At 57.9% G+C, this 17,098-nt stretch overlaps 3 protein-coding genes across 3 annotated transcripts; 1 reads left to right on the top strand and 2 right to left on the bottom strand.

Annotated features, from left to right (window-relative positions):
• Positions 1 to 416: 416 nt before the first annotated feature.
• TIMM8A (translocase of inner mitochondrial membrane 8A) lies at positions 417 to 1,181 on the bottom strand (the record flags this gene model as incomplete). The annotated part of the gene is made up of 2 exons (XM_082488055.1): positions 996 to 1,181; positions 417 to 578 (listed from the first exon to the last, which is right to left on the bottom strand). Exons 1-2 carry the CDS (start codon positions 1,116 to 1,118, stop codon positions 417 to 419), a joined length of 285 nt encoding a protein of 94 aa, XP_082344181.1. The 5' UTR covers positions 1,119 to 1,181.
• Positions 1,182 to 1,283: 102 nt separating this feature from the next.
• On the bottom strand, positions 1,284 to 10,110 carry BTK (Bruton tyrosine kinase). Its single transcript, XM_082488228.1, has 18 exons — positions 9,651 to 10,110; positions 9,390 to 9,488; positions 9,054 to 9,122; positions 8,401 to 8,482; positions 6,700 to 6,828; positions 6,527 to 6,594; positions 5,807 to 5,988; positions 5,431 to 5,493; positions 5,113 to 5,167; positions 4,701 to 4,783; positions 4,464 to 4,591; positions 4,234 to 4,308; positions 3,718 to 3,889; positions 3,228 to 3,444; positions 2,693 to 2,757; positions 2,098 to 2,216; positions 1,808 to 1,965; positions 1,284 to 1,702 (listed from the first exon to the last, which is right to left on the bottom strand). Exons 1-18 carry the CDS (start codon positions 9,789 to 9,791, stop codon positions 1,631 to 1,633), a joined length of 1,977 nt encoding a protein of 658 aa, XP_082344354.1. The 5' UTR covers positions 9,792 to 10,110; the 3' UTR covers positions 1,284 to 1,630.
• Positions 10,111 to 13,497: 3,387 nt separating this feature from the next.
• Positions 13,498 to 16,306, top strand: RPL36A (ribosomal protein L36a). Its single transcript, XM_082488198.1, has 5 exons — positions 13,498 to 13,542; positions 13,892 to 13,997; positions 14,246 to 14,313; positions 16,033 to 16,155; positions 16,240 to 16,306. Exons 1-5 carry the CDS (start codon positions 13,540 to 13,542, stop codon positions 16,258 to 16,260), a joined length of 321 nt encoding a protein of 106 aa, XP_082344324.1. The 5' UTR covers positions 13,498 to 13,539; the 3' UTR covers positions 16,261 to 16,306.
• Positions 16,307 to 17,098: the final 792 nt, after the last annotated feature.

Below are 17,098 nucleotides of genomic sequence, written 5' to 3'. Positions count from 1 at the left end.
GTTTGTTTTGCGCAGCATCGTTGACGGCAGCAGTCGCAGGCTGGCCTGGCCCAGAGTTGAGATTCACATCAGTGTTGGGAGCACCCCCTGATGCGAGTGTCACCACCCCTCCGTTCAGCTGAGTGGGTGCGTCCTAAACGCTCCCTGCGTAGCATCGGTAGCTCCGGAGTCCCAGCACAAAGCCGGCTGCTGGCCTGTGGGGCCGGGAGCAGCACGTCACCCCGCGGAGGAGTGACCGTGCCTCTGTCCTGGGCTCTCATCTGGCTGCAACTTCCCCGAGACTGGCACTTAATCAAATCCAAAACCCCAGAGCTGATCCTGGCTCATTCAGGCAGCAGAGTGACCAGGAGCCGGCGCAGCGGAGGGCCCGGCCTGGCGTGGGGGGCTGGCCGGTGTCCCCCGGGCGCGGGTCCCGCTCAGTCGGACAGGCTCTCCGAGAAGGCCGACTTGGACTTCTGCGTCTGCTCCAGCCGGTTCAGGATGAACTGGCTGGTGTCGATGAAGCGCTCCACGCAGTTCACGAAGCACGTCTCGGCCCGGCTGTCCAGCTTTGGACCCGGCTTGTCCATGCACTTCTCCTGCACACAGCGGGGGGGGGCGTTGGTCCCGGGGCCACCACGGCTCGACACCCCCACCCTCACCCTCCGCCCACCGGGGACGTGCCTCCTGGCTTCTCCAGCCCTCGGGCACACCGGCGTCATCCCCCCTCGGCAGCCTCATCCTCTCAGGCGCATCCCGCCCCCGGCTCTTCCCGGCCCGAGCCCCTCTTTCCCGTGAGATTTCCCCCCCCGGACTCACCGGGGCTGGGACTGCCCCCACGGTGGCTCCATTTTGTCCCCATCTCCCTCCTCCCCCTGAGGGCAAGGGTCAGCGCGGCGTCCCAGCCCGCCTGTCCCACCACCGCGACTCGCCCCCACCCTCCCCGCTCGCTCCCTCCCTCCCTCCCGCCGCCCCGGTCACCGGAGCCGGCGGCCGCGCCCGCGGGCCGCCCGTACCCAGCAGAGCTCGGTCATTTGGTGCACCAGCTGCTGGAATCGCTGCTTCTGTGTCTCCACCTCGATGAACCGCTGGAGCTGGGGGTCGGCGCCGCCCAACCCGGCGGCGGACGGCGCGTCCATCCCTCTACCGGTACCGCCGGTATAACCGGTACCGCCGCGCCGCGACCTTCACGTGCCGCGCCGCGCCGCGCCGCCGCCGCCGCGCATGCGCACCGCCCGCCCCTTCCGCCCGCACTGCGCATGCTCGCCCGCCCGCCTCGCGCCCCCTGGCGTCGGGGCGGTGCCGGTGCGCGGCGGCAGCCGGAGAGGTGTCGGCGTTGGGAACCGTTTATTGTGTGCACAGGCCCGGCCCACCGCCGCCTGCGGGGCCCGGCGCACCGGGGCTGGCCGGCACCGAGGCCCCGCCTCTGTCCTTGGCTGCGAGGAGTCCTGCCGCTGACACGGGCTGCGGTGGCGGCCCCGCAGGCCGCTGTTAGCCCGGGGGGTGGCCAGTGCCGTGTCCGTGACCGCGGTGCTGAGGTACTGTCCGGTGCACAGGGCCTTCCTGGCGGGCGGCGGGGCAGTGCCAGCCCAGTAGTACCAGCCAGCAGCAGCTGGCGGAGGTCAGCGGGCCGGGCCGGCCCATCCCGGGGTCAGGGCTCCTCGTCCGTGATGTCCAGGATGCTGCCCAGCAGCGCGGTGAAGGTGGGGCGCTCCTCCGCCTTCTGCCGTGTGAGAGTGAGGAGCTCTGCTGGAGCCTGCCGGCCACCCCGCTGCTCTCCGCAGCCCAGGGCAGCTGGGGGTGGTCACCAAGGGTGAGAGCAACTTACCTCATGCCAGCAGCTGTACATGATGGCATAGACCCGCTCTGAGGCCTGCTGCGGCCGGTAGAGGCGCAGGCCTTGGATGACGTGCTCTGTTGTCTCACTGTTATTAAACCTCTCATACGGCATCTTTCCCAGAGAGTAAACTTCCCACATCAGAACGCCTGTTAGAGGAAAAGGCAGGGACAGTTCATGGCATGGGAGCACCTGTGCCTGCAGCTGGTTTGCAGAGGAGCTCACTGGTGTTGGGGCACCCTCTCCTCCTGACCTCCAAGCCATTAGTGCCATGCTCTTACCAAAAGCCCAGACGTCAGACTTGCTGCTGAACTTGCTGTACAGAAGCACTTCAGGGGGAGACCACCGCACTGGAAACTTTGACCCCATGGAGCTTGTATATTCATCATCTAGAACATACCTGCAGCAGATAAATGGATCAGGGTGCCTGTCTTGGATTTCACATGTCACTCCTCCATGAAACTGACCAAGCCCAAAAGGAATTGACAGCTCTCAGAGTGACCAGAAGTTGCACTCAGCAACAGGCAAAAACATCCCCTTGCAAACAAGTATATGCTAGTCAAGACTTGGGAAGGGATAGGGTAACACAGAAGCACAGCAAAAAGGGGATGTGGAGAGAAAGCTGCAGCCAGGAGACCAGAGATGGGGGAATGAAGAAGCAAAGAGAGGGGGGGAAAGGGCTGGGGGAAGTAAGAAAGGGATGGTGGAAAGCGGAGAGGCAGGAGGTTGAGCCAGATAGATGAAGTGGGAAGACAGGAGAAGACGGAGAAAAAGCAGAGCTGGAGGATGGTGGGGAGAAAGACCAAAGTGCAGAAAAGACTGAAGGAGGAGATAGGGGACTGAGACAGGAGGGTGACATAGGTGTATCTACCAGACCTGGAAAGGCCAAAATCTGATACTTTCACAATTCCTTGGTCATTCACCAAACAGTTGCGAGCGGCCTGTGGATGGAGAGATGGAAGCAGTCACTCCTACCTGCTCCTGCCTCTCCCATCCCTCTGCACCATCTGGAACTTAATCTTGCCCTCACCCACTTAACACTTTGCCTCACTTTGTCCAAGGCCCAAGGCCTGACAAACTGCAGGCTCAGCTTTTCGTAGGGGTCGAGAGGGCCCTTTTCATGTCTGAACCAGCAATGTTGCCTGTGCTGCCTAACACAAACTGTGCCCTAGCCACAAATGCATTTCCCGTCCCCTGGAAAACTGCCCTTTCTGCAATCTCTGCTAACTCACTGCAGAGCAGTGACTTCAGAGCATCCCCCCCATGCTCAGGCGGGTAAGTAAGGTTAGAGAGATGTTCTACAGAGAAGGCTGCAGAGCTGCCTCTCATGTTGATGAACTATCTGGACCCTGTCTAGGACACGCTGTGGCTATTGCTGAGCTGGAGATGTGTCCTTCAGCCACAGCCCTACCAGGTCTCGGTGCAGGAACTGCTTTGATTCCAGGTACTCCATAGCTTCACAGACGTCCTTGCACATCTCCAGCAGCTCAGCAGGCTGGAACCGTCGCCGAGTTTCCCTCAGGAAATTCAGGAGACAACCGTTGGCCATGTACTCAGTGATGATGAAGATGGGACGCTGCTTGGTGCAGACCCCATAGAGCTGCACCAGCTTCTCATGAGACAGGTTCCTGTGTTGGGGACAAGGAGGGCAATTCTGAGCATCTAGAAGGCCAAGCAGCAAAAGAAGCATCTGTGAATAAAGAGAATTTGGGACGGGAAGATGTTCCTGGCCCAGCCAACAGTGGAAAAGCTCATTGGGGAATCAGCACAAAGGCAGCAGGTTCTCAGATCCATTTTGCAGAGTGTGAGGCTGCCTGAGACTGTCCCTCTGCATCACCCAGGAGTGCAGCCATTCTGGCAAGGCATATCCAGCACTGACCTGCTGGTTGCTCACCACTTACATCATGACTTTGGCTTCATCGATAAACTCATCCTCTGACATGGAGCCCTCCTTGATCATCTTGATAGCAACGTTGTACTGGCCTCTCCATTTCCCATACTTCACCACGCCAAACTGTCCCGTCCCCAGTTCCTTCAGGAAGGTCAGATCCTTCGGGTCAATCTCCCATGACCCTAGGACAGAGAGTGAGTGTAATGGGGGTGCAGGTGGCCTCCCTGCAGGGGGCTCCCAGTCATCTGACCTAGCGAGCCCAAGAAGAGCTCACCAGCACATGCTGCCTGAAAAACCATCCCAAAAAATCCACAAAATCTGAGACCTGTTACTTTGGGGATGGGGAGCAAAATAGTTTGTGGCATCTCTTGGTCAGTACTGTCACCAGAGAGCCAGTGAGTGTTGGGAACTGATTCCTGGGAAGGCTGTGAACCCTGCTGCCATGGGACAGCCAGTATCCCAGCCCCAGAAAGTTACTGCTAAGCCCTGCAACCAGGGAACTGTGAGGTAGTCCAGGCCAGCTTACCATAGCCGAGGCCAGCAGTGGAAGGAGCACTCTTCTGGTGTGGAGACACAGGGTACTTCAGTCTGGAGATGAGCCCTGAAATACAATTTTCGTGTGTAGATTGTCACATCGTGCTTACCTGCCACGTTCCAACAGGGAACATAAGCCTCCTGCCTTCAGCGCATGAAGGTGAGGATATTGTTGTGTCAGTAAAGACACTGCTGGCCTCACTCTGTCTCCCAAGCACTGACCGGCAGAGTTGTGCTGATGGTACGTGATGAGCTCTGGGATGGTGTTGAACAGGTGCTTTTCTGCCAGGTAATACTGATTCTGGGGGGTGCAGCATACAACGTAATGGCGGATCGTGCCTTGCGGGTCTCTGGAGAGACAGTACATGGGGTCAGTGGCATGGGGAGGACAGGCAGAGAGTGAGGGATGCCTGGAGGGGCCCTCTGAGGTGGGAACAAGTTGTTCTTAGATCCACTTACACAGAGGACTTGGAATAGACAGACACAGTGTATTTCCCTGTCTTGCTGGTGGAGTCTCGGACAATGAAGCCTCCTTCCTTACCCTAAAACAGAAAGGGGAAAAGGCACGGGGTGGTTGTGGGGAGGTGTGAATGTAACAGGCAAGACTTCAAATGAGTGAAGATCACAGCATGGCTGGAGAGGATGCAGTAAGTCAGAGCAGTCCAACTTCCAGTCCCTGCCTGGGGGGGCCACTTCCTGAAGTGCCTGCCAGGAGGAGGTCACGCTGGGGTAGAGATGGTTCCTGGGGCTGTTGGGGTGACACTCCCCTCCCCGTGCAAGCCAGAGTTGGTCCCATGCTGGACACAACATGACAGCAGCCCACGCAGGGCTGGTGTGTAGAAAGGACCCAGCCCTGGGAGTCAACGCTTACCTCCTGTTTCAGCAGTTGCTCCGCTTGGCTCCGAGTAATATTCTTTGAGTACCACCTGGAACAGGGACACAGCTGTCAGGGAGATCACCACATCCACCGCTGTCCCCAGCTTGGCCTGACCCTGGCCCAGCCAGGACACGAAGTGCAGGGAGCAGGGCAGGGATGGCTGTCACAGGGCAAGAGGCTCTTAAAGGGTGGGCAAGAGGGAGAGTGACCCAGCCAGGCTGGGCTCGCATGCTGCATAGGTTAACACGACTGAATGTAAAAAGTCTCTGACCAATCATAAACTGCCACGTCCCTGTGCCTTCTCTTACTCACTCAAAGATCTCCAGGGAATTGCTGGTTTCAGTGACATAGTTACTGGGGATGTATCCTTCCCTCCTGCAGGAGAAAAGGGGCTGGTCACACAGTGATGGAGGAGGTCAAGGGGAAAGCAGGTTCCCTTCCCAGAAGGCTGCTCAAAAACTTTGGCACAAACCCATTTGGGTTCATGCTTGGGGAGAGCTGATACCACAGCCTGCTTCAGTCTCCCTCACCCTCCTCACGTGCCATCCCACACGGGAGCCCGCAAGCAGGCGCAGGCAGCCTGTCCTAACCCCCGCAATGCTGAAGAAGTGTGTTTGCCCACCAGTGCCTTGGCACCAGGAGAGGGAACCATTGCGGGGCGAGTGCCGTGGGCAGTGGGAGCTCTTACCCATTCTTGTCACGGGCTTTCCACCAGGGCAGGTGGGTTTCCTCCAGGATGAAGTACTCCTCACCCTTCTGCAGTTGCAGGTCCTGCACGTTCATTGGCACATAGTTGTAGAGGGCCACCACCTTCTTCATCTCACCTGCTGCGCTGGGGGCTGGCTCAGGGGGCAAGGGCTTCATCATCATCTTCCCCAGAGCAAGGGAGAGAGTGGAACATGGTGAGGCTGGCAGACACACTGTTTCCCAGGTGATACCCTCCCCAGGCCTGGCAGGACAGTGGGCTCAGGCCAGGTCAGTGCAGCATTCGTCTCAGCTCCCATATGTATCTCCACCAGGAGACCAATTCCCCCTCAGTGCTTTTTATTGCAACATTTCCTCCTTGGACACCCATCCTCACAAAAGATAAGTGTTTTCTCTCTCTTTTGGCTTAACCCATGACTCTTCCACCCTGTATCAGGGCTTCTCTATCCTCCCAGCTCCCCCTGTGCACCCTCAGGGGTGAGATCATTTGACTTTCCTCCAGGCCTTTGGGCTCCATCCTCCATCCTCTGGTTCAAGCTCCTTCTCCCTTAGAGTACCATCTTGACATCCCTGTCCAGAGCACAGCCCTGGCCTATGCTTCTCTGAGCAATGCCCTGTCAGTCATTGAACGTGTTGGCTTTTCCCAGGTAGACTTTTCCTTAAAGACCTTGGAGCAAACCCACATGCTGATGCTGGTCCCTACCTGGTCCTCCTCAGGAGTCGGGGGAAGAGGCTTCTTTGTCTTGCGATGCGACCGTCCAACTTTTAAACCTTCAGAACAGAAAAGTGACTAAGGTGAGAAGAGATCCCTGGTGTCATGCTGCAGTGGTCCCCAGGGGCGGGGGACGGGGCAGGGGACAGTGCCCAGTGTCTTACTTCCATTCCTGCTCTCCAGGATCTGGCAGCCCATGGCGTTCTTGGCTGTCTGGGAGCAGCACAGGTACTGGCCGTCAATCCAGAAACAGGGGTGATACTTCTGTACCAGGTCGCTGTTGTACCGGATCACTGTAGCAGAGAAGGGGAAATATGTGTGACCCAGGGCTGTGCCCCCAGCCCGCTGCGGAGAGCCCTCTGCTCCCTGAATGCAGATGATCAGCCTCATGAAATCATTTCACCCTCTGCTGTGCTACTGATACGCAGTCACATGTGGCCCCGCTGTTTGGCTTTCCCTCAGCTCATCGCTTGTGTTTCAGTGCTGTGGCTATGCACCTTGAGCCTAGCTCAAGGAGGGCCAAGCCTTTCCTCTGAGATTTTATTAAAAGGTCTTCAGCAGGTCTGTAGAGGGACACGAGGATGCTTGGAGGGCCAGGTCCTGCTATGACCAGCCCTCCAGCCAGCCAAAAAGGTCCAGCATCCCCTGGGCTGCTGAGGCCCACGTTTTGCAGCTCTTTTGAACCCTTTTTTTTTTTTCAGAAGCAGGGAGGGAGGCCAGTGCTGTGACTGGCTTGTCCATAGGGAGGGCAAGGCACTGCCACCAGCCCCTGCCTGCTCAAAGACTTCCCTTGCCAGGCAAGCACCGACCGGCTTCCTTGTACTTCTCCCCAGGCTACAGGGACAACTGGATGTGCCTAAACACTGCCACAGCATGGTGCTGGCCCACAACAGTTCAGCGGGGATGCAGACAACCCTTTCTCTGGTGGAGCAGGATGAGGGCATTCCAGCAGCAAAAGGCCAGCATTTTCTCTCCCCTTTTCCTTGTGGATTTTACGCTGGCTTCGGCTGCCACAGCAACCCCCCCCGCCCTGTAGCAGGGAAGTGGGGAGAGGGCTGGCTGCCTGCCGGGACAGAGCAGCAAGGCTCTCGTGAAATAACCAACTTCCCCGTTATCTTCTCTGCTCTGCTTCCGCCTCGCTCGGGCAAACTTCCCTGTGTCAGTTTGAGCAGCTAATCTCACCCCACCAGCACAAAGCCACAGAAAGATACACATGCACCAAGAGACACATATGGGCAGCTCTAGCAGATTTCAGCCAACTGCAAGCACCCGAGCCCCTCTGCGCAGTGCTGCTGCAACACGCTCTCAGCTCAAGGAGGTAGCACCCATGCAGCTGAGCGGTAGTTCAGTTGCACCGAACAAAGCTCGGGGTGGGTTGGGAGAGACGCTCCCTGGCTTCCAGCAGGCTTTTTGTCCATGTTTCCTAAAGCACTACAGGTTCTACCCTCGCCTTGCATGCCAGTACAGCTGCGTGGCCACATCTGCTATTTCCTCTTGCCCTCAGTAACTTCTGAGTCTGATTGAGCTAATTCGGAACAGGCTTGTGAGAGGGCAAGAAGCCTCAGCCAAGGTGGCTGCAGTGCCGCAGAAGTCAGAGGGTGACAGAGGTGAGTGTCCACCTCCTCGGGGCAGGAGTGGCTGGTGTCAGCTCAGGGATGTTAGGGAGCGTGCGTGTGGGGGCACGGCCTTATGAGTGCGCTTGTTATGGGAGAAGTTTCTGATCAGCACTCACTCTTCCGTAGACATAGGATAACATAACCACGAGATAGCGAGTCCCCGGAAACCCAGCGCTCTGGGTCATGCCGCACACACAGCCAATTGCTTATGTTCGCTTGCTGAGGGAGCCGCAGAGCCCCCAAACTCACCGCTCTTCAGCTGATGGATCCAGCGTTTGCGCAATTCCTCTGTCGGGGAGAAGACGTAGAGGGGCCCTTCGTCATATACCACCTGTAGGACCACATGCCTCAGTGCCCCAGCCAGGGGTCTCCCGGGGAGACTGGGGAGGAGCCGAGGCTTGTGGCCACCCCGAGCAGCCCGTGCAGAGTACAAGCCATGCTGGTATGCTGGCCCCGCACCGTGCTCGCAGGACCGTGACGGAGAGGTTATAAATAAGCCCCCTCCCCTGAGACTTTCCACTTCCTTCTCTGACTTTCGGTGTGTTGGGGGCTGAGCTGGGTGCCAGTGGGGGCAGGCAGCTGGGTTGGGGGCTGAGTGGGCAGCCGGCAGACAGCATCCCGCCAGCATCAGCCAGGGGACCGAAAGGAGCAGGACAGAGTGCAGAAACATGCTTCCATCTAAGCAGTCCCCTTAAATAGAGCTGTCCAATTCCTTGGGGCTTTCAGAGGCTCACCTGCCTGCCCCAGGCAGTATGGGCAGCAGGGCATCCCCAAACAGCTGAGTGACACCTGGCACTGTGGCAGTGATCCCGTGTTTGGCCCCAGACCCCTCCGTGGTCCTCCCTCCAGCACCCTGCAGCCAGGCAGAGCAGACCAGCAAACGGGGTGCAGTGAGGACTCACCTGGAAGGGGTAGGGGAACCGTTCGATGATTGAGATCTGCTCCATGTTGTTGTAATCCTCTCCTTTCCTCTGGAAAAGAGAGGTAGACACAGATGCTGGCATCCTGCTGCTTAGCTGCTGGCATGTCCCCTGGGACCCATAGCTTTCGGCATCCCCCTGCTCCCCCTGCCCTGCATCAAGCCAGACCCCTGGTATAGTACATGCTATGGGTGCAGAGCCCCCTGTGCCAAGCAGGGCTGTCCCCCATTCTCACCACCCCAGGGTAGGGTAACTCTTCCGTACTTCCCCAGCGAGGGGACAGGGGGACACAAGCGGAGACCCCAGGACCTTCCTCACCGGGACCTGCCGCTCAGGGGGAGGGTTGTTTTCAGGCACCACCGTCTCCACACAGGTGATCTTCTCAATATCCACTGAGCCCTTCTTGCTGCCCCGGCGCTGCAAGAGAGAGAGTTGGTTCGAACAATTGCCAAAGGGGGAGACCCCAGGAGACTCAAGCCAACCATCATCTCCGCCCAACCACCCCTTGGGCTGGGTGCTGGCAAGGGACAACTGGTGACCCATGGCACAGCCCCTGTGGCCCTGGGGCCACCGACTCACCCCCCGCTCAAAGTCATATTCGTAGTAGGACAGCTTGCTCTCTGTCAACAGGAACAGGCGCTTCTTGAAGTTGAGGGGAGATGTTTTCTTCTTCTGCTGCGAGCGCTTCAAGAAGATGCTCTCCAGGATGATGCTGGCCATGTTGGCTCCCACTGGCCTCTTCTGCCCCGTGCTCTCTGGGTTGCTGTGGTCAGGACAACAGTGCCACGGCGCTTGCTGAGCAGAAAACCTGCCCACCACTGGACCTCACTCAGGTGCACTCCCCCCTGCCTGCGGGGCAGCCAGGGGGTGCTGGGACCCCCACGGGGGGAATCAGCCGCAGAGGTGTGCAGGCAGGTCAGTGTGGGGTATTTATTATGTGACCTCTCCCTTCTCCTGTCCCCTCTACGATGTCAGGCTGCAAACCAAGCCACCACCTAGCTGGTTTTGGCTCCCACTGGATGCTGGAGGGGCCTCCCGGGTGCACAGACGGACATAGACGGCTGGAGAGGGAGGGAGCTGGGGAGGCTGTGAGAAGCGTAGCCCCGGGGAGGAGCGCAGAGCCTGAGTAGTGACACCCAGCAGGCTCCCTCCTCCCCTCCAACATCATGCGTGTGTGTTTATGTGGGCTGTTTCCTCCTGCTGCACCGCAGGCGCTTTGTGCTGGGGACATGCAGTGTGCAAGGGACGGCCGCGGGAGGCCAGTCCCTACAAAGTTGTGGGTAGGTCCTGGCCCCAAATAGCTGCAGTGCCATGCAGCCCTAAAGTCGTCCTTCCCCTCTGTGTCCATGAAGCCTGCAGGAGTGCAGGGACAGTTCTCAATCCCCTTTCCTCCCTGGTGAGCAGTGCTCACCAGAGGCCAGGCTCAAAGGGCTGCCTCCAGCCAGCAACCAGAGGGGTTAAATTCCCCCAAACCCTTCTCAGAAAAGCTCTCCTCCTGAGCTTCTCCAGGGACAGGCAGGAAAGGGCTCAGAGGAGAGCCCTGCATCCCACTGCTACCGTTCCTTCACAGGGGCTGGAAATTTGCCCTGGCCCATCTCTTGGAGCAGCCCGTCCATCTTGCCCTGTGCCCCTCCATGCTGCACCCAGATGGTTCCAGCATCCCACAGAGCTGCACAGCTGGAGCTTTGGGTTTCTCCTCCTCTGAGGGCTGTAACCAACACCTGACTCCAGCCTGGACCCAATGGGGAGCTGATAAGCTACGTGGAGCCACTGCTGAATTGCGATCCCCCCTCCTCCATGTCTCCTGCCCCGACCACCTACATGCTCTGCTCCCTGTCCACCTCCACCTTGTTTCTTTTTCTCCTACAAACACAGCTTTGGAGGGCAACCTGGGAGAAGCTGTTTCCCTCCCCTGCTGCTCATAGCGCATCTTCTCCGGGGGATGCTCAGAACTGGGCCAGAGTCGTGAGTTGAGCCCCCTGCTACTGGCTGTGCCTCTCTCCAGGGCATGCCCCAGTGGCTGTGCCTCTCTCCAGGGCATGCCCCAGTGGCATCCCCCCACCTGCTGGCAATGCCCACCCCTCCCAGCACAGGTCCTGCAGCTGCAATCCTGCCCCTGCCCCACTGTAGTGGCTGTAGCTAGAGAGGCTGAGGACAAGCAGGGTTATCCCTTTCAAGGGTCCCCCCCTTCCCTCCCCTTGTGACCCTCATGGCTCAGGCCTTTATGGCTTGTTTGGGTCATTATAAAAAAACAACAGAAAACCCTTAAAAAATGAGTCATCAGAGTGCTTTAGAAAAAACAGCAGCCTTCACTAGATGATCCAGGCCTGGGGAGGAAGGAGCTGGGGTCCCTACTCGGGACAGGGTGGGTGGCTGGTGCCAGACTGCTGGCGGGGTGGTGGGCAGACCCAGAGCAACCCCAGCAGTCCCCTGTAGCCCAGTGCCTCAGTTTCCCTAGGTGTAAAATGTGGTTGCGGCTCTTCTGTCTCAAGAGCAGGAGGGCTCCCATTGCACCCCCAGCACAGACACGGGGACTGAGCACAGCAGCCGCCGGCTCAGCCCATCCCGACTGCAGTGCTGGGTCCCCAGAAGCTTTACCTTGAATCACAGCAGCTGGATCACCACCAGCAGTGCCAGACAGATGGGACACATCCTCACTGTGTCCTCTGGGACAATGCCACCAGAGATGAAAGAATGAAGAACAATGAGAATCTGAGAGAGATGTTGTGCCCCGGCATGGCAGAGCCACCCTGTCCCCAGCACAGCCTCCCTGTCCCCAGCATTGCCTCCTTGTACCCAGCATGGCACAGCTTCCCTGTCCCTGCTTGTCCTTTGGGGCGGTGGGTGCCCCGCAGAACTCACCTCCGCAGCCAGCCATCGCTGCCATGCTGTGACAACAAAGGTGGCGAGTGGGTGGGTGGATGCATGTCCTGTGTGTCGTCCCCCACAGCTAATGTGACTTCCTGTCACTGTCACACCTCAGCCAAGCGTGCTCTGACACCACCACAGGGCCTGTGCCACCGGACACTGTGCTCCAACATGCTCCTAGGGCCACCCCCCGCAGGCAGGCTCCCCTGCCCCTGCCTGTGTCCTGCTAAGGACCCGCCCCTGCCTGTATGCTGAGGACAAGTGGGAAAGGCAATGGGTTGTCTGGGAATGACAAATTTCACAGCCCCCGTGTTTCAGGTGCAGCCTGGAGGCTGCCAAAAATGAAGGGTGGGAAGGACAGAGGAGGGAATCTTGCGCATGGGAGAGACTTGGGAACAAGCCCAGAGCTGCGCCCCAGCAGCGCCCATGGCAAAAAGCACGAGCAAGGAGTGGTCAAAGGCACTGTCAACACCCCAACCCTCTGCTCTGGAGCACCCTTGGGGTCCTTGGCACCCACGCACCACCCTGCTCCCCTGCTCCAGTGCACCCCCACAGCCCGTGGCACACACACACACAAATACCCCGATGCCCTGCTCTGCTGCACCCCATGGCCCCTGGCACTGTGGCCCCATGGCAGCTGTCCCACCACTGGTCAGATGCCGCCTGCTCAGAGCTGGCCAGGCTGCAGGACAAGGCTGACCCTCCCCAGCTTGGCTCACCCGCAGCTCAGCAGCATGTGGCCATGATGGCTCTCCTGCCCCCAGCAGGTGCCGTGGCCCCTGGCACAGCCGAGGAGGTGAGCAGAGGTGCGAGACCATAAGCAGGCACCGCATGGCGGCTCCCGCCTCCCGCCGCCATGGCTAACCCCAGCGACGTTAACAGGGATGCGGCCACCCTCGTGCTCCCCGCGCCATGCGGTGCCAGGGCATGTCTCCCCCGGCCCCCCCGCATCCAGCCGCACTCACCGAGCCCTCCCGCCACTGCTCCAGCCGGCCAGGGTCCCGCTGCACCCACTGCCCCGCGCCCGCCCGAGCGGCCCAGCCCGGCGGGTTGGGGTGGCTGTGGCGGCAGGGAGGTGGGAGGCACAACGGGGTCAGCCGCACGGGGAGGAAGGACGGGGCCGGCCACCCCCACCCTTTCGGTTCCCCTTTTTTTTTTGGTTTCTGACTCAAAAGCAGCAGCTGTGTTTCCTCCTGGAGACTGCCAGGCCACCTCCGTGGGGCCACCAGGGCTCTGGCCACTGCCAGGGCCTGCCCTGCACGGAGAGGCCTGGACATGGTGCCAGGGGTGCTGGGCCGGGATGTGCGGACTGGGGTGCAGGGCCGGGGCTGGGGCAGACAGGTGGCAGCACCATATTCCTGCTGCCTGCCCGGCCTGCTCCCCACCTCCCACTCCCTGTGCACCCCACAGACCCCCGGCCCCACTCACCCCCTGCCACCCCCACGGCCACGTAACCTCTCCCCCCCCCGCAGACCCCGGCGCCCCCGCCCTGCTCTCCTCCCAGCGCCAGGGGGCGCTGCACGCATCAGCTCTATGGTCCTCCGCTCCCGTCTGCTTCCGCTTCCGGGGCGTTCCTTCTCTTCGGGCAGCTGCCGACAAGATGGTGAGTGCTGACGGTAGCGGGCTGTGGGTCCGCTTCCATCTGCTTCCATCTGCCCCGGAGACGGCTCGCTCCGCCCGCCCGGGGCGCCGGCCGCTGCGGGGGGCGCTTGGCCGGCGGCTAGGCCGGGGCGGGGCGGCGGGGGGAGGCCGTAGGCCCGGGGTGGTGGTGCAAGGCCTCCCCGAGGGGAGCGGAAGGGCGGCCGGGCTGCGCTCGGCAGTGCCGGGGCGAGGGAGCCCCCGGAGCGCGGCGTTGCGTGGCGTGGCGTGGTGTGGCCTGGCCTGGTCTCTCGTCTCTCCAGCTCCCTGCGCAGCTCCTGGCTGTGCTGACCGGCTTCTCCCTGTCCCTCCAGGTGAACGTCCCGAAAACCCGTCGGACCTACTGCAAGAAATGCGGCAAGCACCAGCCGCATAAAGTCACCCAGTACAAGAAGGGGAAGGAGTCCCTCTACGCCCAGGGTAGGGACGGCTGCACTGCGGGGTCTCTGAGGCACGGCCCAAGAGGGGCTGCGTGGGGCCCGGGTGGTCGTGGGTGATGGTTGTGGGTGATGGTTGTGAGCCAAGGAGGTGGCTGGGGGAGAAGGGGGGATTGCTTCTGATCGGTTGTGGAGCTGTAGGCTGAGGTCTACTAGGGTTCGGTAAGAGTGCTGTTTGTACCTGTAACATGTCCTGAGTTGTTGCCTAAATAGAGCCATTTCCTCCTATAGGAAAAAGACGCTACGATAGAAAGCAAAGTGGCTATGGTGGCCAGACAAAGCCCATTTTCCGTAAGAAGGTGAGTGCTGCTGCTGGAAGGAGGACCTGAAACCTTCTTGGCAATCCACATGCCTAGCTGAAGAAGGACACTTCAGCCTCCTGCAGCCTTGTGGTCCTGTGCTCAGGGTGTGTCATGGCAGCTTTGTTCTGGTAGTGCTGTCTGGGAAGTGTAAGATCCACATCACATCTGCTCATCTTTCCTGCTGCTCTTGTGTCACGTAGGTGCTTCTTTTTTTTTTTTGCAGGAGTGATGTAGCATGTGTTTGCAGAGCAAGTTCTGCAGGGAGCCTTGATGCTGTAGGGGAGTGGGGTCTTGTTGGAAGCGATGCTTTTAATGAAAGGAGTGTTTTCTCATTGCTTGCCAAAGGGGAGGAGGACAGCGAAGGGAAAGGGAGACGGCTGCTTGCTTTTCCTATGTTCTTGGTGTGTCAGTATTTCATCACTGAAACTTTTTGCCAGGTTTATGAGGCTCTCTGCTTCTATCATACCCTTGTCAGTGAAGGCAGCCTCACTATGCAAAGTGTGTGCAACTCCAGGGTATTGTTTTCTTGCCATTTGTTGTCTCCAGGAAAATCAATATCATTGAGCCAGTAAATGCTCCGTTAGGCCTTTCCTGAGAGTCTCAAAGCAGCAGTGGAAGGGCAGCAGTGCATTCTTTTACAGATAAGTTGCAGAAACCTGTTTCTGTCATCCTTTCTCTCCAGTGTGGGCACCTGGGACTGTAGTCTTGCAGCATGTTTTCCTGCTGTGTCTCCATGTACCTCCTGCCAAGGAGCTGAGGGGAGCAAAATATGTGGTATTTACAGGAGGGAAGCAAATCCTGATGGGCTGATTTGTTATATTCTTTGTGCGAACTATTTAGTTACGCTTACAGAGCTATTTGGCTTGTTGCTGGAAAGCCCTGGTGTTCTGCTGGAGATGTTCAGGAAGTCTTCCAGGAAGAAGGAAAAAAAAAATGAGACAGCAGTTTTTTCAAGTTGACTTTCTGCCAGGAAGTGGAGGGACCTTGCAGAAAATGCTTCTGGAAGCAGGGTGCACAAAGCAGCTATACTGCTTGTGCAGTTTCGCGCTTCCCACCTGTACATTGCCATCCCCGTTTCTGTTTCTTCCCAGTCAGCATTATATAGGTGATTGGCTGAGGTTTCCAACTGGTGGTTACAGCTCTGTCTAGCTACTACAGTAGCCTCGAAGCTTTGGATTCTTCCCTCTCTAGTCTTCTGGTTTTCATCTAACTTCTCAGTGCCTGCAGGTCTGCATTGAGCATGTGGTGTCGCTGTTCCTTCTGGGGAATGTTTGTCAGTTGTGCTACTTTCAGGTGTTTCTTCTGCCCGGCTCTCTGCTGAACTTCTGAGCAGTGTCAGTCTGTTGTCCCACACTGCAGAAGTACCTGTCCTTGGTGTGTTCACTGGCACAGACTTTCTTCCCATGAGGCTAATCCCTGCAGGGGACCAGCCCTGCCCCACTGAATGCTTTTGCCAGTGTCCTTTATTGTGAAGGTACAGATCCACTATACTCCTGGTACTGGTTCTTAAGGTGCTGCCTCGTTTTTAATGGAGGGAATTGAACTACGTTGGTAGGGGGGTTTTTTGTTTGTTTGGGGTTTTGTTTGTTTGTTTTACACTTTGTGAACAAGCTGCTGACTCTTCAGAAGTGCAGATAACAAACTTTTCCTGAGAGCGGTAATTTGTCTGCTTGTGGACGTTTTGGTCACTGATACAGTCTGCTTCTCTCCTCCCAGGCTAAGACCACAAAGAAGATTGTGCTGAGGCTGGAGTGCATGGAGCCCAACTGCAGGTCCAAGAGGATGCTGGCGATTAAGAGGTGCAAGCACTTTGAACTGGGAGGAGACAAGAAGAGAAAGGTATGTTTGTGTACCATGAGTGGCTGAGAAAGGGTGGCAATGTTCAGTGGTGAATAAACTCGCTCTGTCTCTTCCTTCTCACAGGGCCAGGTGATCCAGTTCTAAGCTCCATCATACTCGTTGTGGACCATATTAAAGTATTTGGAAGTGATCTGTTGCTTGGTTTTGTGTATATTCTCTTGTTGCTGGGGTAGGAGTTGCAAGTACGTCAACCCAACAGGAAGGTGTTGCTTGCAAAGCTGCTTAGTAAATGAACAGTTTGTAATCTGAAGGCTTTTTAAAAAACCCTGCTGGTGGCTGGGTTGTCCGTACTGTGTTACCAAGAGGTGTGTTAGAATAAACGTAGAGCCTGAGGCTCTGATGGATTTTTGCACCAGTGGCTTCTCTGCCTGAGCGTTGTGCTGCTGCTTTTCTCCAGGCGTATTTATGAGCTTCCGTGGTAGAAGGCTGTTTTGAAAAGAGCCTCCTCTAAACTTCTGCAGCTTGTTTCATTTAAAGCAGTTCATGTCTCTATTATAGTGGTTCTGTTTGAGGAATGTGATGATGAATTTGAATTGTTAGATGATGTAGTGATTGGGGGGGGAAAAAAAAAGCCAACAAACAAACCACCCCAAACAAGCAGAGCTGCCTGAGTAGGCCTTTTTCCTCTCCAAGGTCTTACCCAAGAGGAGAGGCAGGTAAGATTCCTTGTACCCAACAATTGTTTCAACACAGTAGGGACCAGAGTAATCTGAACTTCCTCGAACAACCCCTGCGCTTGGCTGTAGGCTCCTCTTTACAAACAGAAACAGTTGGATTGCCCTAAGGGGCAATGCATGGGCAAAGGCCCTGCAGCAGCTAGTGGGTTTAGTACCACCTGCACCATTAGGCGGTAGTTATGTTCTGCTGCTCAGCTATGACCTGTGCAGTGGCTGCGAGTGTTATGGTAGCTCAGGAACAGGAG

Source organism: Vanellus vanellus, assembly GCF_965231255.1.
Source record: "Vanellus vanellus genome assembly, chromosome: 10".
NCBI lineage: Eukaryota > Metazoa > Chordata > Aves > Charadriiformes > Charadriidae > Vanellus > Vanellus vanellus.
Note: the sequence above shows the minus strand (reverse complement) of the source record. Positions and strands in the feature narration are given on the sequence as shown.